This window comes from Neltuma alba, unplaced genomic scaffold (genome assembly GCF_004799145.2).
Source record: "Neltuma alba isolate B1F8T4 unplaced genomic scaffold, ASM479914v2 tig00012343_pilon, whole genome shotgun sequence".
NCBI classification, from domain to species: Eukaryota; Viridiplantae; Streptophyta; class Magnoliopsida; order Fabales; family Fabaceae; genus Neltuma; species Neltuma alba.
The window spans coordinates 144,021-164,446 of record NW_021636852.1 but is presented as its reverse complement, the minus strand read 5'-3'; the positions used below and the strand labels follow the sequence as shown (position 1 = coordinate 164,446).

Below are 20,426 nucleotides of genomic sequence, written 5' to 3'. Positions count from 1 at the left end.
TATCATGTTGAATCTTACCCACATCCACATCCACATGTTCATCATCCCAAATCTTCCTCCTTCTCTCTTCTAACTTAGCTGGTTCCTTGTCTAATTCAATAGTTCTCTCAAACCAGTCCTGTTTGTTTTCTTCCTCTACTTCCTCAACAATAGCCTTTCCCTTCTTAGCTCGATTAACTTCAACCTTGTTTTTGTTCTTGCACCTTAACCCAAAAGCATCCGAACTTACTGCTTTAGATTTATGCCTAGACCTATCCACAAGAGCACTTAATGACCCTTCGATGCTTATATACTCACCCTCAATACACCTCCTAGTTTCTTCAATTTGCTTCTTTGTCTCATTAAACTGACTCAACAAACTCTAACATCCCACTTCAACTTATCGAGACCACCTCCACCAGTCGATGCCATCTCAGCCAAATACTATATTAATACAAAAGGACAAAATAATATTGCAGATAACAGCAATAGACAAAAATCAAAAGAGTGATAAAAGGAAAAACACTGTATGACAAAACACAACCTACAAATTTAACTTATTCTTCAAAATAAAAGATTCCTTACCTTTTATTAGATGAATATCTTATCTCTTTAGCATGTGATTCCCTCCTCACATGGATTGCACTATATCTGATATCTCTTCACCTAACTTGATCGCAATGTCAATCAGAGTCCACAAGCTTCTCACTATCGTACTTATTCAATTTTCCCTTGCCCTAATTTCCTTTCTCCCTTTCACACTCCTTCCTTAATCTGTTGCCCTCATTCTTTCTATTCTTTTTTCCCAACTCTCCTAATTCTACCCAATAGAATTTTAACAAGTTTTCATGGTTTTATCTTATTTTTCGTTTACCTATTTCCACCTATTACAGATGACATCATCAAAACATCACCTATGTGTCTTTATTCAATATACCATTGTGTTAGTTTGCCTTACACCATGTAATTTTAACGTTGACTGTGAGTTGAAAGTTAGATCGGGGCGACATTGCTATGAAATTTACACTTTCAGGATGACATTGAGACCTAAAAAACTTTCAGACACCCATAGCTCCCACATGAACACTTCCGGGATAAAAATGTACCTCATCCCTTGATTTTATTGTTATGCTCCTAGAACAATTTTATAAAATAATTTTTAACAATAAGTTTTGAAAAAAAAAATATCTGAATCATTATTTTTAAAAAAATTTATCTAAAATGGTAAGTGAAAGATGATGAAATAGTATGCTTTATTAGTGAACCCTGCTTCTCTCATCTACCATTCCCATCCTCTATCTCTCCTATACTCAAAACTACTCTCTTTTGAGTGCAAAACTACAGGCTGAACTACTTTTTTTTTTAACCCAACATTTTCCACGCTAAAGTATTTTTTTAAGTTGTATTCAATTCTTAAAATTACTTTAAATACATTTAAAATTCCAAGTATTTTGCCAATGGCACCTAATATACAAGCGGCACCCTAAAATATTTTTCAATAGTATTCAATATCCTAAATTAATTTTTAGTATATCTAACACCCTATATTATTTTTTTAGTAACACACAGTATCCTAAACTTAGTTTAGGATACTGAGTGTTACTAGAAAAATATTTCAAAGTGCATCTTGTTAGATACTGAGTGCTACTCACTAAAAATTATTTTAGGATATTAGATACAACTGAAAAATAGTAATGATAGATTATTGATTAAAAAAAATGGTTCAGCTTTTACCCCCAAAATGTTTTGGGTAGATGGGGGTAGAGGATGTTGAAGAATAATTCAAAACTGATGCTCGTATTTTTCTCCACGTTTCTATTTGTTTAATTTATTTTTTTGTTTTATCCTCAAGGCTGTTAGTAATGTATTTAGTGGTCCTTTATTTTCTCCAGAGTCCTTTATTTTCTCAAGTAAGGTGATAGTGTACAACTTAGTGGGTTAGAGGACCGAGATACGTGGGATATTCAATTTGTTCTTAGCCTATATATAGGGACCTGTGATGCTGTCATTTTACACCAAGTCAGAAGCAATACAAAAAGCATTTGTTTATTATTTCTTTGCTTTTCTATTTGTCTATTTCGTCCTCTTCTTTGCCAACAAAACTGGCATCAGAGCCAGGTTGGTTCTGTGGGCAATAGAGTGAGGTTTGGGTCCATTGGATATTAGTGTGAGACACTTTTTGGGTTTAGGCAGAACACTTTCTCTGCTTTTTTGAGTGTCTGTGACCAAGGGAAACACGAGAGGAGAGAGAAAGGACGAAAAGCAAAATGGCTTTCACTGTGAATGCTGGTTCTTCTTCTTCACAACCGCTCATACCCATTTTCACAGGTGAAAAGTATGAGTTTTGGAGTATCAAGATGAAGACGCTGTTTATGTCTCAAGACCTTTGGGACTTGGTGGAATTTGGCTTTGTGGATCACATCGATGTAGATGAAGAGGCTGAGGAAAGATTAAAAGAAACCAAAAAGAGGGATGCCAAAGCTTTGTTCTTCATTCAACAAGCTGTCCATGAGACGATTTTCTCAAGAATTGCAGCAGCAACAACGTCACTGGAGGCTTGGCAGATTTTGAAAAAGGAGTTTCAAGGTTCTTCAAAAGTGATTACGGTAAAATTGCAAACTTACCGTCGTGATTTTGAAACTCTGTCTATGAAAAGCAGTGAACCTGTTCAGACTTATTTATCTAGAGTATCTTCTCTTGTTAATCAAATGAAGTCTTATGGGGAAAATATCTCTGAAGAAATTGTTGTTGCAAAAGTTTTAAGGAGTCTTACTCCAAAGTTTGAACATATTGTTGCTGCGATTGAGGAAGCTCATGACTTGTCTGATTACTCATTTGATGAACTGATGAGCTCTTTGCAAGCCCATGAAGAAAGGTTGCTCAGGTCTAGTGAAAAGCATGAGGAAAAGGCTTTTCAGGTGAAGAAAGAGATACCACAAAACTCTGCCGGTCGTGGTTGTGGTCGTGGCAGACATGGTAGATGCCGTGGAAGAGGAGGAAGAGGCCAAGGAAGAGGACAAGGCAGGGGAGGTTCAAATGAAGAGAAGAAAACCTTTCAATGTCATTACTGTAAAAAGCCAGGTCACAAAGAAGCTTTCTGTTGGAAAAAGCAGAAAGATGAGAACAACCAAGCCAATTTTGCAAACAATGCAGATGCTGAAAGTAAGCTGTTCATGGCCTTATTTTGTGAAAAAGAAAAAACTAATGATGTATGGTTTTTGGATAGTGGCTATTCCAATCATATGACAGGAACCAAGTCTCTATTTAAGGAGCTTGATGAGTCTCAGAAATCAGACGTGACCCTTGGTGATAACAAGCATATTCAAGTTGAAGGTAGAGGTACTGTTAGCATTAAAACCAATCAAGGTAATGCTAAGATTGTCCTGGATGTGATGCATGTTCCTAGTCTATCTCATAATTTGCTTAGTATTGGGCAATTAATGAGTAGTGGATATTCAATTCTGTTTGATGATGATTGTTGCACTATTAGAAATAAGAAATCTGGGCAAATCATTGTTAGAGTTCCTATGGCCAAAAATAGAATGTTTCCATTGGATGTTTCAATGCTTGAAAAATATGCTTTGGCTGCTAGTGGTGATAATGAAACTAGACTATGGCATTTACGATATGGGCATTTAAATATCAGTGGTTTGAAGTTGTTGAATCAAAAAGAAATGGTTTATGGTTTACCAAAACTTGATTCTCTTGACTTTTGTGAAGGATGTGTCTATGGAAAGCAAAGTAAAAAATCTTTTCCTGTTGGTAAGGCTTGGAGAGCCTCTGAATGTCTTGAATTAGTGCATGCTGATTTGTGTGGACCTATGAGTATGGGATCTCTTGGTGGTAGTAAGTATTTTTTACTGTTCACAGATGATTGCAGTCGTATGTCTTGGGTTTACTTCTTAGAAAACAAGTCTGAAGCTTTTGACAGGTTCAAGAAGTTCAAAGCTTTTGTGGAAAGAAAAAGTGGTCTTTTAATAAAGACACTTCGAATAGATAGAGGAGGTGAATTTATCTCAACTGGGTTTAAGAACTTTTGTGATGAAAATGGAATTTGTAGGGAGCTTACAGCACCACATACACCAGAACAAAATGGTGTGGCAGAAAGGAAAAACCGTACTGTAGTAGAGATGGCCAGAAGTATGATGCAAGAGAAAGAACTTCCTACTTATTTTTGGGCAGAAGCAGTTGCAACAGCTGTTTACCTTCTCAATTTGTCTCCCACAAAAGCTGTTCGTAATCAAACACCATATGAAGCTTGGACTGGTAGAAAGCCAACGGTAAGCCACTTCAAAATTTTTGGTTGTATAGCTTATGCTTTGATTAAAACTTACTCTCAAAAGTTTGATGAGAAATCTGAAAAACATATTTTTGTTGGTTATTCTTCTGAATCAAAAGCATATAAGCTATATAATCCCATAAGTGGCAAAATTACCATCAGCAGAGATGTAGTATTCAATGAAGGTGCTAGGTGGGATTGGAATGCTAAGCAAGTGCAACAAGTGATTCCTATAGAAGTTTCTCAAGAGGAAGGGCAAGAGCCACTTACAACAGATTCATCTAGCAGAAACTCTTCCTCAACAACTCTTGAAGAGTCTTCTGTTGCACCAATTCCATTGAGAAGATCAACAAGAACCAAAAAGCCAAATCCCAAATATAGTACTGACATATATAATTGTCAATTTGCTCTTACTGTTTCAGATCCATTAAGCTATGAAGAAGCAACTGAAAAGGAAGAATGGCAAAAAGCAATGGTGGAAGAGATGAAGTCTATTGAAAAGAATGGAACATGGGAGATGGTGGACTTACCAGATGGTAAAAATGCAATTGGCTTAAAGTGGGTGTTCAAGACAAAGTTTGCTGCAGATGGAAGCTTACAAAAGCATAAAGCTCGTCTTGTGGCAAAAGGCTATGCACAGCAATATGGTGTTGATTTTGAAGAAACCTTCTCTCCAGTAGCTCGGTTTGAAACTGTGAGATTAGTGCTAGCATTAGCTGCACAACTACAATGGCCGGTTTATCAATTTGATGTCAAATCAGCGTTCCTCAATGGAGACTTACAAGAAGAAGTCTATGTGGCACAACCAGAAGGTTTTATAAAAGAAGGCAGTGAAACAAAGGTGTACAAGTTGAAAAAGGCTTTGTATGGTTTGAAGCAAGCTCCTCGAGCTTGGTACAGCAGAATTGATGGATATTTTCAGAAAAAGGGGTATATGAGAAGTGAAAATGAACCCACCTTGTTTGTAAAGAAGGAAGGTAATGATTTCATCATTATTTGTCTTTATGTTGATGATATCATTTATAGTAGCTCCTCTACTGCTCTTGTGGATGAATTTAAGTCTCAAATGATGAATGAGTTTGAAATGTCAGATATGGGCTTACTACATTACTTCCTTGGTCTTGAAGTTTATCAAGCTAAAGATGGAATATTTCTTTCACAAAAGAAATATGCCAGGGACCTTCTCAATAAATTTCACATGCTTAATTGCAAACCTGCAGCTACTCCCATGAATATAAATGAAAAATTACAGCAAGAAGATGGAGGAGAGATGGCAGATGCAAGGAGATTCAGAAGCTTGGTTGGAGGTCTAATTTATCTAACCCACACTAGACCTGATATTGCATTTCCTGTCAGTGTTATTTCTAGATTTATGCAACAACCTTCAACTGTTCATTATGGAGCTGCAAAGAGGGTCTTACGCTATATTGCTGGAACTTTGGAGTATGGCATTTGGTACTCTAAAGTCTCTAATTTCAGGTTGTGTGGGTATACAGATAGTGATTGGGCAAGCTCACTAAATGATAGAAAAAGTATTTCAGCTAATGTTTTCACTCTAGGCTCAGGAGTGATCACCTGGAGTTCAAAAAAACAAGCTACTGTAGCATTGTCAACCTCAGAAGCTGAGTTTTATGCAGCAACTTCAACAGCTTGTCAAGCTATTTGGCTAAGAAGAGTGCTTGTAGATCTTCAACAACAACAGAAGGGACCAACAGAGATATTTTGTGACAATAAGGCAACTATCTCCATGACAAAGAATCCAACATTTCACAGCAGAACCAAGCACATTGATATTCGTTATCATTTCATTCATGATCTGGTAGCAAAGAAGGAGATAGCATTGGAATATTGCAGCACACAAGAGCAGCTGGCTGATGTTTTGACCAAGGCTTTATCAAAAGAGAAGTTCTGCTATTTCAGAGAATTACTTGGTGTTTGTAGTTTTGAATTAAGGGGGAGTGTTGAAGAATAATTCAAAACTGATGCTCGTATTTTTCTCCACGTTTCTATTTGTTTAATTTATTTTTTTGTTTTATCCTCAAGGCTGTTAGTAATGTATTTAGTGGTCCTTTATTTTCTCCAGAGTCCTTTATTTTCTCAAGTAAGGTGATAGTGTACAACTTAGTGGGTTAGAGGACCGAGATACGTGGGATATTCAATTTGTTCTTAGCCTATATATAGGGACCTGTGATGTTGTCATTTTACACCAAGTCAGAAGCAATACAAAAAGCATTTGTTTATTATTTCTTTGCTTTTCTATTTGTCTATTTCTTCCTCTTCTTTGCCAACAGAGGATGGGGGTGATGGAGGGGGTGAGTAAAACCAAACTGTAATCAAACACCGAATTGAATCTCATCTCAATTCATTTTTTTTCAGTTTAGTTAATTTGGTTTTTATTTTTTTGGTTATTTTAGTTATTGATGTTTGGTTCAGTGTGTTAAAATATTTCAGTTATAACCAAATAACCAAAAATTATTGGAAAAAACTATTTTTTTATTTTTTAAAAATCTTTCTCTCTATTTTCTTTTTTCTTTGACCAGCCAGCCTCCCTATGTCTCATATACTTCTTCCAGAATTTTCGCTTTTAGATTCCATTTATAATTATATCTGTAATTTTTATATTAAAATTTTATCGATATATTTATATTAAGTATATAACATAATCTAAAGTAAATGACCTCTACATGTTATCTTCTATAAATCTTGTGTTTGAATTTAAAATAATCTAAAGTAAACTATATCTATATGTTATCTTGTAACTGGTAATTTTATTCGGTTAGACTTTTATTATGTTTAAATTTAAATTTGTCATCAATTTGTGTCTTCTTATGGATCTTGTATGCCTTCAAAGTTCAAACAGATTGTTAGTGTTTGGACTTTTGTTTGGACTTTCATTATGTTGCTGTTTGGAACAGAAAAAGCTCAAAAAAGGTCCACTAACCAAATAAACTATCTACTCTAATCAAATTTATTCAGTTAATTTGGTTTAGTTAGTTGTTGCATTTCGGTTTCGGTTCAGTTTTGTAAACATGTACAGTTTGGTTATTTAATTAGTTCAATTATCATTGATAACATAATCGAATAACTGAATACTCAACCCTAAAAGAGAGAAGCAGGTTACTTTATTAATGAGGCTTTAACCAATGAAAATATAACATTAACTATCTCTTTTCTAAATTCTTGTTCCGTGCTTACCATAGAACGTGCTTATCACTATAATACAATTTAGATTATTTAAAATTTGATATGAATATTAAGATTTAATTTAAAATTTTTAATTTGTAATTTTTTTCATTGATAAATTAATTTTTTAAAGAAATATTAGTTAAAAGGTTATTTTTATTTTAAATTTTAAAAGACTATTATGCTACTGATTTTTCGTTGATAAATTAATTGCATTTTTATTTTTTATTTTTCAACATTGTTTTAAAAACAGAAAACCAAACAGGCCCGATATTTCCCAAATGTTTTTCACCACTATTACTTTTTATTATATATACAATTTGTACACTCTATGGAATTTTCTAAATTCGGATAAGGACCATTCTGTTGTTTTAATTTTTATTTAGAAAAAAGAGTCTACCAATATATAACTTGTCAAATTTATGAGTTTAATAAATTGATCCAGTTAATTCGACCTACTTTGATATAAGCATGTGCCAAACACACACCACATCCATAAATGATTTAATCTTCCTAAATTTGATAAAAATTCAAAAGGGAAAAAAAAGAAAAAGAAAAAGAAAATCATTGAACAGCAGTGGCTACAATAATATCCATGTGTCCATTACCATAAATAACTAATCACAAACGAAAGATCCATCTAATTTTTTTTCCTGCAATAATTGAGTTGCGTTTATAACAAAAAACAGACCCTGTCATGCCAGACATTTCACTTACTATATAATTCTAGAAAAATAAGTTAAGTATAGATCATCGGGAAAATATATATGTAGTATATATGAACAGACCTGGTGGCTTAATTAATTAATTAATCAATCAATTAATTCAGAAATTAAACTCGAACCCTAATAGTTATGAGCATAACTGCAATTCGTTGAACCAGAAAAGAACGTATACCAAACTCTACAAAAAAGAATGAAGACATATGACCAAGAGGATACTTGGTGAATTGATGGATCAACAAGATTATAAAGTGGGAGAATTATGTTTCAAGTTTCACCTTATTAAAAAGGTCCCTTGGAGAGAGGCATTATGATCGTAAAGCATCAATATGATTCAGGGCAGTTGGTTGCTAGAATACTTGATAATAGGATTCAAAAAAAATACTCATCCGATCTTTAATATATGATATATTTAACTATTTTGATTAAATTAAGAAAGTTAGTTAAGTTAGGTAATAATTATATACATGGCATATATTTCTCAAAATACCCTCAGTTAAAATTTTTTTAAAAAATATTTTAAATTATTTTATTTAAAATATAAAATGAAAAAATTAGTGTATGTTTGGAAGTAATAAGTACTACTAAATATTAGATGATCAGGAGGGTTATAAAGGAAAAAAGAATGGAGACATATAATATCATCTCACATGTAATGTCACGTTCGCAAGTCAGAAAGAATCATTTTTATTTTTATTTTTTAAATTTTCACGTACACTTCATTTTAATTAATTATACAATCATATGAAGGCAGATAAAGACGGAGGAACAACGCATGTCTGAGATTTTGAGGATGAAATCTTTAATTAATTATTGGGAAAAAAATCCTGTGTGCTTGAAAATATATATTTCTATATATCTAATATAAAATTTAGAGAAAATTAATTTATAAGTTTTATAGTTTCATATTAGTTTTAGTTAGCTCGCCATAGTTTTTTTTTATTAAGTCCCTACAGTGTTTTTTCAATTATAAGCCTTACTTTCTATGCTTATAATTTATTAACTTTTGAGAGAAACAGTATTAATTTGCAACAGAAAGTTACTATCATAATTTTTTTTTTGTCAACAATAAATAAATTTTGATCGATTAATTTATTTTTAAAAAAACTTATTTTATATTTTTATGACAACTTACATGTCACTTAGTCAGTATTTCTATCAACTTTAATTAAAATATTATGAGTATTGAGATTAAAGTCTATAATTGAGAAAACTGCAATACTCCAATTAAAAAGAAAAAATGATAGAAATCGGATTAAAAACCAGTTAATAAAATTATAAGTATCCACAAATTAATTTTCCTTATATAGAAATAGTTTCCAATAAATTGAATTCCTTCTCAGGCCAAAAACTTTTAATTAAATTCCTTTGGATAATTTAAAATTCCCATTAGCCGTGGGAATTTGTTTTTTAAGGTTTCGCAAGTAGATGCTTGCTTTGATCAACTTGAGTTATCAGCTCTCAATAATTGTTTTATTTATTTATTTATTTATTGCGTATGAACAAAGAATTGAAGTACTATAAAAGAATTCACTATAATTTATTTGGTTATGAAAGTTTGACAAAAGCTAACATATATTTATCTTGTGAAAGCTAACTTGATCCTCACGAAATATGTAGAATTTTCTTGTGCCCTTTTTGTTACGTATATTTATATTATTGTTTTTGCATTTTAAATTGATGAGATTATAGAATCAAGATAAATAATTTACGTTGTGAGCTGACTAGAAACAAAGCATATTACATTACTATTATCATTATAATCATTCTTGTGGTCGTTAGTTGCTCTGTCACTTCCATCTTTGTCGCTTCCTACCATTATTTTAAATTATCACCTACTCTATTATTTTTAGTATCATTAATCAATATCAATGGTACATATAATTTGTATATTTAATGATGCTAATATACATAATTTTTCAAAAAAAGCCATAAAAATTCCCAAAATCAATACATAGTTATACTTACTGGCATGGGCAAAGCTAAAAGGTTCATAAGTTGAACATGTCAGCTTGGATGAAATAGTTGGTTTAACTCATTTAACATATATCTATTTTGATATGATTATGATATACTACCCCTGGTCCTAATTATAAGAGCTAGTTGACTAATTTGAGGAGATCAAGGAAGTAAGTTAAGTTAGTTATTTATAATAAATAGTTGTCTTTTTTAAAATATCCTAGTTAATCAAGGGTGTTGGTTAGAACTACCATTATTAGAAGGACAACCTTAGAAAAAAAAAACATAAATATTAGAGACAAAGTGGATTGAAGTCTTATATTTATGACCAAAATTAGAGTCAAACTAGGTCTTATATTAAGGACCAGAGGTAGTATATTTATTATTATTTTAATATTTCATATAACAATAAAAATTAAAAGACACTGGTTTATTTATTAATAAAAGCTACATAGTAAGTTGAGTTATCCTCAAACAATGAAAATAATAATACGTCTTTTCTTTTAATCCCCGGAAGCTATGTCTAATTATTATATGTAAAGACACCTCATGTGTCTTGTTTGTATACTATCGATTGATGTGGATGCAGTTATTAATGTACATGTGAATTTTAAATTTTTTTTATATTATTATCTGTTATCTTGCACTTTTTCTGAACCGTATTTATGAATTTTAAATATTTAATTATTTGTTAAATGGTTCGACCAACCATATAATTTCCCTCAGTGTAACTTAAGGAGTGTTTGGTTATCCAAAAAAGTACTTTTCATAAGTGTTTCCGCACAAATCAAAATAAAACTTCTCTTATTTACTTACTTCGTAAATCATAAAGTGACTTTTAAAATTATGATTTGGTAACACCTTCTAATCATAGTAGGCTGCTTAAATATATTTTAGTGAGAGTTAGTTTACCACAAGTTTTTATCCAAAGCTTGCTTTTATACGTGCCTATATTGTGTTTAATTTATACCGCCTTCTATCTCTTCGTTATAAGCTATCTCTACTCACCTCATCAAAATTGAAAAGAGATTATTAGGTCATTAACTTTGTTTGAAAATAAAGAAAAAATTGCCCATATTTATTACCATCAGTTACACTCAATAAGCCATTGAAAATACAGTTAATGATATTTTAAATAGAATATTCTTTTTAAAAAAAATATAGTTAATGTCTTAGTTATAATAAGAATCATTTTTTTAAAAAAAATGCCTTATAAATTTATAATCCTCTTATCTTTAATATAAAAGCTGCTTAACAATTTGAGTAAATTAAATAAATTACTTTCATTCTAACAAATGTGATCAGATTTCTCTAAAATATCCCCTAATAATACTGCCTCCGATTTTAATATAAGAATTAGATAACTAATTAGTAAATATTAAGAAAATTAATTTAATTATTTATAACAAATGTGTCTTGGTTTTCTCAAACTATTTTGTCTATTGAATCATGTACATTGAAATAACCCATTAATTGAGAATTCCTCATTATAATCATCAGTAATACTTTATATAAATAAAATTATAAATTTCATAAACAAAATGGGATGTGAACTTATATAAAATTGCAAGAAACAAGAATTAATGTTCAGCGAGATTGCGTTGAAACTGATGGTTATATGTAGAAATACCAACAACCTCGCTCTTTCCTTCTTGTTGCTGGAAGCAAGAGTAAATGAAAAAATTAAATGGAGAGAGGCACATGTTCTGTGTTTTACAAGCTCTCAAAAGTCAAAACATTTTCTCTTTTTTTTTTCCGGAATAAATCAAAACATTTTATTCTCTTACAGTGCCAAACACAACTGAACATGGAAGACCAACAAAGGAAGCCCCGTTCAAATTAAACTCAAACCACCTTTACAGTTTACACATCTCCTTGTCATCTTCGGAATTCCATAACCATCTTCACGTATTAATTAGTATACAATATATACATACAAACTCACATCAGGATTCAGAGGAAGAAGAAATTAAGGGAAGCAGAGTGCTTGATATATACATAGCTAGTGAAGATTGGTGGGGGTGATTTTGATGACAAGTCCAGGAAAAACATCATCAGGATCATGAATATGAGGATTTTGTTCTACGATGAACGGGTCGCTGCACTTGTGGCTAATAGAATGAAGAGTCTCGCCTTCTCCGACGACATATATCTCATCGCACGGCCGTTCAAGCAGCTTCTTCCCTCTGATATCGTCGCCGTCGCCGCCGCCACCACTTCTCTCTCTGATACACCCCAATAATATCAAACCCAGAAGTACTGCGCCGCAAAACCACGAAGCTGAATCACCTTTGGTACTGCTCCTGCTTGTCTTCATAGTTCTCGATGATAGTCGTCGCAGCTCTTGAACTAAGCTCAAGCCAGACCCGTTAATGATATGAAGGAACTGGTTATTTGAGAGGTGTATATATATTATCGGTTGAGGCGAGAGATGTATGTTAGAGAGAGAAAGGAAGTTCATGGGTGTGCTTCTGTGGGGATGGGTAGGTTCAACGACTTAAGTCATAGAGAGAGAGAGAGGGGAAGGAAGCAGTCAAATTGGCGTTTGCGTTGGGGAAGATTATTATCACAAGGACGGCGTCGACTAGTATATGTTTGGGCAAACGAATCATCACATAGAGGACTTTGATGGTTCTGATTTCAGGACTAATTACTTAGTCGTGTTGAAGGGATAGATAATGATGAGAACATCGAAATTTTCGTATCTGGTGGAATTTTTCCATTTTGGAGGAAACACGCTTGATGGTACTGTGCATAGCCCATTTTACCCGCCACGAAAAATAATCGAAATTGTACATTGCTGATAAATTAAAGGGAAAACCTATATATTTTTAAAATTTTTAAATTTAATACCTATATATATTTTTTCTCTTTATTAAATTATTATTTAACTTTGTTTTGTTGAAACCGTAACCTCTATGTAGTAACTAACAATGCCAATTGCCAACAGTATAAAGTTACAATAAATACAAAACTAACAAAACACAATTAAAGAGTTTAATAAAGAGGTAAAAAACAACACGGATATCAAATTGAAAATTGAGTGAAAATATAGCCACTTGTAAAATAATTTTACCTTAATTAAATATAAGTGGTATAGTAAAATTTTATGAATGTTTAATGTAATTTTTACAAAAGGAAATGCCCTTCATAAATAATGAATTAGGGAGTACCACTCTATTGCTATTTATAAGTCACTTGGATTCTAAATTAGCTAAGAAATACATTAAATTGATAATTTTTTTTAATTTTTGCCTTTATTAAAAGGAAGGGTATTAAAAAATATGTGTTATATTTTCTCACACCTATTTAAGTTAATAGGGATAAAATTAAAAAAAAACTCATTAATTATCCAACAAGTAATTTATATTTATAAATAAATTATTTTTTCACTTAATATACCGATCCCAAGTCGCACCGACTCAAGGGGAGTGTTTGACACGTGGCATTCATGCTCAGTAATAAATGTGGTGATCCAAATTCCCAATTTTTTTTTGTTAACAAAATTCTCAAGTTTTGACCGGGAAATTGGGTGCCTGAAGTCATGAAGCGCGTAAATATGATCAAAAATTCAAAATACAAGCGGTTATGAATAAGCCTTACTTAAAATAAGAATCATGTCCGTATGTCTATAATACCCATTTTATCCTATTTATTATAAGTTGTTTTCAGTATATTTTATCGTATTTAAGAAAAATTTTAAATTTTGTTAATTCTATTTTGAAACTTAACAACTCTTCAATTTTATCTTGTTTATACACTGCATTTTTCCAAAAAAAAAAATGTATTGATGTATACAATAATAAATAAAAGATAAAACAATATATTTATGTGAAAAATTCAATAATACAATTTATTAATAAGATCAGAAGGGGGAAAGCAGGTTGTTGTACTATTTTTTAAAAAAATAAGTTTAAAAGAGAGGGGCGTTTAAATATGAAAGTTCATAGTCCAACTCGGCAACATAAAAGCATAGGTCGGCATTCGCATGGGGTCATCACTGGTTAGCAATTGATTTGAAGCCGATGGCTCTAATAATAAAAGCGACGAATTTTCAATTATTCAAAAAGTATTAAAATATGTACAGAGGTATATCTATCATAGTCCATCGAAGAGAAACATATAAAAGCCGTCTTAATTGACTACTCTAACAAAAGAAATGCCCTCATATATAACTTTTTTTTTCAATCGCAGTCATCTTTATCTTAAAAAATTAAATGAAAATTCGTTGGCAAAAACATTAGAATAAAAATTACATATACATCTCAAATTAAAAAAAATTAAAAAAACAAAAAATACAATAAAAAAGTTCAATTTTTTTAACAGTTTTACAAATTTAATTTGCAAATAGTGTTATGAAAGTATGATTTGTAAACACACTGTAAATATAACAGTTTGATTTGTAAATGATGTTTTTTTTTACAGATATTTCTTCTAAAATAAATACAATGATATAATTTAGGACAAAGAGAAATTGCCAGCTGCTGATTATGGGGTGCGTGGCTCAAGAGGAGCGACCGGGTAGGTGATGACGAGGCTGCGTGCGCGCGCGCGCGCGCGAGAGAGAGAGAGAGAGAGAGAGAGTTATTTATTAAGTCTTGAGTATCTTTGTTGCCAAGATAAATCATGAATTTTTTTTATTTTCAAAATATTAAATAAAAAAATCCCATAACAAAAGGTTGATTTAATTTAAATCTACATGTATAAAACAATTGAAACAGACAATTCTGTGCATTTTTCTCATTTGCGTACCATGTTTCTTAATAATTTTAGATTCCCGTGTACTAATTAAGTTACTAACCCTGTTGTTCTGCTTCATTTTTAACTTCACAAATATTGATTTTTTTTGGGGTGTAACTTCACAAATATTTTTTTGTTTTGTTATGCACAAGTATATTTCTATTGAAGATAATCTTATTTAAGGTATTGTTAAGCACTAAGGTCTTGTTTGGTACAAAATATTGAAAATAAAAGATTGGGATTTGGATTGCAATTGAGAAAAATCATTAAAATAGTATTTAATATGAATAATTGCTTGTTATATGAGATTAGGCAAACCTATAGGGTAGGATTGGGGAATACCACTTTCCCTGTGGTATTTTCCAATCTTATATTCATAAGTTTGGCTAATCTCTTACAACAAGTAATCTATTATGCTAAATATTCTTTTAGTAGATTTTTCTCAATTCTTTTTTTTTTTTGCCAATGTAGATTTTTCTCAATTCTAATCCCAATCCCTACCCTAATTTTCAGTGCTTCTACCATACCTAAATGTAGATACTTCTTTGAGTGGGATTTTTTTTTTTTGTGCCAGCTCTTTGACTGGGAATTTAAACCTTAATTTTTCAAATTGTGAGCCGCTAACTTTTTTTTACGATTCTTGATTTCACAAATATGCGAGTGTTTTCAAATGCGGTGTCCTTGAAATGAAAGTGATTGGGTCTGTGCATGGTGAGAAAGAGAAACCCACCAATCAATAAGAGCCCAGAGGCTTCTTTTGGGCTTTGATTGTAAATCAACGTGGGGTTTGGGGCACACGCAAAACGGTTTTTCAAATGGGAGTGGCTAGAGATAAAATTATGACGGGCTAATTAAGTATAAACGTGGATGCAAGGGTTTGTGTTAATGGGCCTTGGGCTTAAATTTATGGCATTTATTTGTTTAGGATTAAAATATACATTTGGTTCTTTAACTTTATGTAAAGTTTCAGTTTAGTTTCTTAACTTTAGAAAGTATACTTTTTGTCTTTTAACCCCAAAATTGCTAGTCTTAAATAATAATTTTTTTTATAACATTCATGGTTATTTTGAATATTAAACTTAATATGTTAGTATTTAGTAATGTTTTATTAACACGTAAGAGCTTAATATCATTTTTGTTAACAGTTTTAGAGTTAGAGAACTAAAAGTTTACTTTTGAAAATTAAGAGACCAAAATAAAACCTTGTAAAAAGTCAAAGGACTAAAAGTATGTTTTAGCCTTTGTTTAATTTAAAATAAGAAATTATTTTAGACTATACCTTTGAATAGTACAGAGAATACGGTTAGGCCGACTCTATAAAGTAGGGTCAAACTTGTTACCTTGTAGAAACCCTAATTATTTTGAAATAATGAATCATGCATTTGAAACAATAGATCCATTCAAATCAATGTCAAAATGACAACAATAACAAGACTAGGATAAGTATCATGCATTTGGATAGAATTTGAGATAAGCCATATTATTTATATATAAAATACTCTTTCGGTTTTAAATTTAATTTATACTGCAAAATAAATTTTATATTTGAGACTGAAGGAGTATTATTTTTCTTTATGCTAAACAAGTGGTATTGAACTTAGTTTATTATATACTTCTTATAAATATCAACTAAGTATTGTGAATAGATTGCTCCCAATTGTTCAATTATTTCGTAGCCAAAGTCTTTTTTTTTTGGGGATAAATAGTTATTATGACTTGTGCTCAATAAAATTTGATCAATTTTTTGCCATTAAGGTAGAGAACCAGACCAATACTTTTTTTTAATCATCAAGAAAATCACTGCTATTTTATTATCAATTTTTTTCTAAGCAGTAGACGGCTTTACTTATAAAACTTAGGGCCCTTTCGAAATAGCTTATAAATAACTTTTCAATCATGATTTACAAAATATAAGATAAGTATGTAGAAGGAGTTTTGTTTCAATTTACATGAAACGTGCTTATAAGTGTTTTTAAACGTTATCCCAAACAAGCCCTTAGACTTTTTATATTTTTGCCTAAAGTATATATTTGATCATTTAACTTTATATAAGATTTTAATTTGGTTACTTAATTTTGAAAAGTACATTTCTAGTACTTTAATCTTAAAATCATTAGTCTTAAATGATGACTTTTTATAATAATTATGATTATTTAAAAAAATACACTTAATATGTTACTCATTTGGTCCTATTTTGTAGGGTAGAGAGAGACAATATTTTTTAGTCATATTCATAGGACACTGAGAGAATTTTTTGTATAGATGTACAATTTTACCCTTCATTTATTATGGTGTTGACTTTGTTTAGATGAGATATAATATATATTAAATAAAAATAAAGTTGAAAAGTTATTGAATTTTAAATGAGAATTAATGAAGTTTAAGGTTTTTCTTGATCTTTATGAAATAGGGGTGTGCATGAAGCCTAAATGCTAGCTGAGCCCACTCGAGCCCAAAGAAAAATTGTCCAGTCCAAGTCGAAAAAAAAAGCCTGAAAAAGAATGGGCATGGCATTTCCGGAGTGTTTGGGAAGCATCAGAAGTGCTTCTAAAAAATACTTTTCTACAAATCAAAATAAACTCTTCCACATATTTATTTCGTGTACCGTAAAAGCACTTTTAAAAACATGATTTTGATTTCATCCAAACACTCCTCATGGGCAGGGCTGGGCATCGGGTAAGACATGCTAACCTGCCCATTTGGCCCTGCCCGGATTATATATATATATATATATATTATAATTTATGAAACAATATTAATATATTACATTTCTTTAATCCAAAAAAAGTTATCTTCATCCTCTTTGTAATTTAATTTATTATTGTTACATGTCTATTAATTTTTCATTTTATGGGATCTAATTCTTCTAAAGAAGCAATAATATCTTGCTTTTAATTTGTTCTTCGTGAGCTTTATTGGGCCTATCCTATTGTGTATTGTTATTATAATGTTAGTTATTGATAAGTCAGTCTTTCCCTCTATGCCATTGACAACTTTCTTTGTTAGAGAATGGAGTTCATACATTACATATTTGTATAAATCAACAATTTTGAATATTTATACAAGATAGAAAACAAGATTGGGGTAGGAGCAGGGAAAGAAAATTGGGGTTTAATTATCTTAATTACATGTTTTATTTTTTATTTAATTTATATTTAGTTCTTTTGTATTAATTTTTTATGAACAAGTCATATGATAGAAAGAAGTCTTTTGGTTGTATGGACTGCTAACTGCATTGTATTGCATAATAAATATTTGTATATTAAAAGTGGTTATATTAAATTATTATAAGATTTTAAGATTTTTTATTTTTCTTTTTACAATTATTTTCACCCTATTTTCATATGGTCTATATTATTCCTGTTAGCCTATGGCTTCAATTTTAATAACGTTTTGCAATCCTTTAGGTAACATTTAATTTTTGCTACTTAAATGGCTAATCAAGCTTCTATTACATCGCCATCTCTGACCCTCAATAGAATATCTCAATGTGTCTCAATCTCTCTTCAATTTTTTTAGATGTTTTATTCTTTTCTCAACTTTCTAGAAATTGATACAAACCGTTTGAATTTTAAGGCTTTAATTACAATCTTGAGAGTTGTTTTATTCTAAATGGATTATGAATATTATTTATTTAGATATTTGTTAAGACATGTTTTAAATGATTTCTGAATAATTTCAATGTGTGAAAATATAAAATTATGAAATTAATTTTCAGGTATTAATGAAAGTTTTTTTTACATGTGATATCGGCAGGTCATCACTATTCGAGCAGCAAAACCCGCCTTGCCCAACGCGTCCATGTCCAACCCAAAATGGTTATGGCTTCTATGGACAGGGCTGGGCAGTGGGCCACATTTCATATTTTGGACTGGGTATCGGACAGGGGTCCTGTACTATCCAACCCTGCTCATGTGTACTCCTAGTGTGAAATATACTAAAAGTGATTTATAAATAGGACTAGAGCAGTAGCATTTAAGAATGTTTTATCAATATTCAAGATCTTAATATCATCATTGTTTGTTAATGATTTTAGTGTTAAAGAACAAAAAATATACTTTTTAAAATTAATAGATTAAACTGAATTTTTGTATGAAGTTAAAGGAAAAAAAAATACTTTAGTCTATATTTTTTAACAACGAAATTATATATTGATTTGATCTTATTAAAGGGACCACCAACCTGTTGTCTCCAAAAACAACCTCACATTTTATCTGAAAAATCTCCTACTTGTTTCTAAGCAATGAGGAAGATATTTTTTGAAACGAGAAAAAATCCACAGCTTATTTATAAACTTGTACACCACATAACGCGATATCTTATCATTTTTGTCATTTATTCCTGTGCCATGAGAACCAAAATTCAAATCCGTATATCAATGGCATTGGATCACATAAAAATGTCACATGTCTACATGGGCTATATAATACTACCTCCTGTATTTAATATAAAATCTAATTAATTTCTTTGTTAACATTAAGAAAATTACTAAATATTTTTAAATTATTTATATTTATTATTTTTTTAAAATTAATTTACCTCATTTATAAACTAATATATAATCTAATAATACACGTAAGTATTTTAAAGAGATTATATAATATATATTATAATAAAGTAATTTAGTAGCTTCTTTAATCTGTCCAAATTAATTAGGTTTTATATTAAGGTACGGAGATAATATATATTACAAATAAATGAGCTATTGAGTGTTCTCATCATCGTTGTTGTTGTTTTGATGAAACTTCAATTGCATGTGATCATGTTGTATAACAAGATACTATTTTCTATTCTTAATAAAAGAATTAGTTTGACTTACCAACAGGGATTGAGTTTAGTAAAAGGGGCTAGTCTCTCACAATATAGGAAACCAAACTTTGAATTCCTCTTAAGAGAGGTATCCACATTTAGTACCTGACAGTATTTTAAATAAGATTGCTTCTAATAGGAGGATACCTATGAGTAGCACAAAAAAAGAACTAGTTTGACTTTCAATTTGGTCCTAAATATAAGATCCTAATATATTTTATCTTTCATATTTATCTATTTTTTTAAGATAATTTTTGTAGTACTTGCCCATCTTAAAAGTTTTGTCAAATGGTAGTTTTACCTAATATTCATGGTTGGTAAATGTATTTTAGAGAAAACAACACCTATTTATTACAAATAATTAAGTTAACTAATTTTTTAATCTACTTAAATTAGTCAACTAGCTCTTATATTAAAAACCAGAAGTAATATTAGTTAAGATTTGAAGATGAGTTTAGGCATCAAGTATATGTATATGATACTGTTGTATAACAAACTAATAATATAACTTTATATTAAAAGATGAATTGATACAAAAACCAATTTTCCAAACATGATATCAACTTGATTTACAATTAATCCCGTCAACTTTATGAGGAAAATTTGAAAAAAAAAAAGTTTCCTATTATAAATTATATTAATAAGAAGTACCTGATAAACTTTTATATATAAAAAAATATCCATGCTCTACAAGTTGTGCACACACATTAGTATTTTTTTTCCCATTTATAAAGGAGCTATTTGTTGTCACGATT

General features: G+C 30.6%; 1 protein-coding gene across 1 annotated transcript; it reads right to left on the bottom strand.

Annotated features, from left to right (window-relative positions):
- Positions 1 to 12,124: 12,124 nt before the first annotated feature.
- On the bottom strand, positions 12,125 to 12,439 carry LOC114726153 (uncharacterized). The gene has a single exon (XM_028912719.1). It carries the CDS (start codon positions 12,437 to 12,439, stop codon positions 12,125 to 12,127), a length of 315 nt encoding a protein of 104 aa, XP_028768552.1.
- Between the last annotated feature and the right edge of the window lie 7,987 nt (positions 12,440 to 20,426).

Coding starts and splice junctions, on each gene's coding strand:
- LOC114726153 (XM_028912719.1), bottom strand. CDS start 12,439: ATGAAGACAAGCAGGAGCAGTACCAAAGGTGATTCAGCTTCGTGGTTT.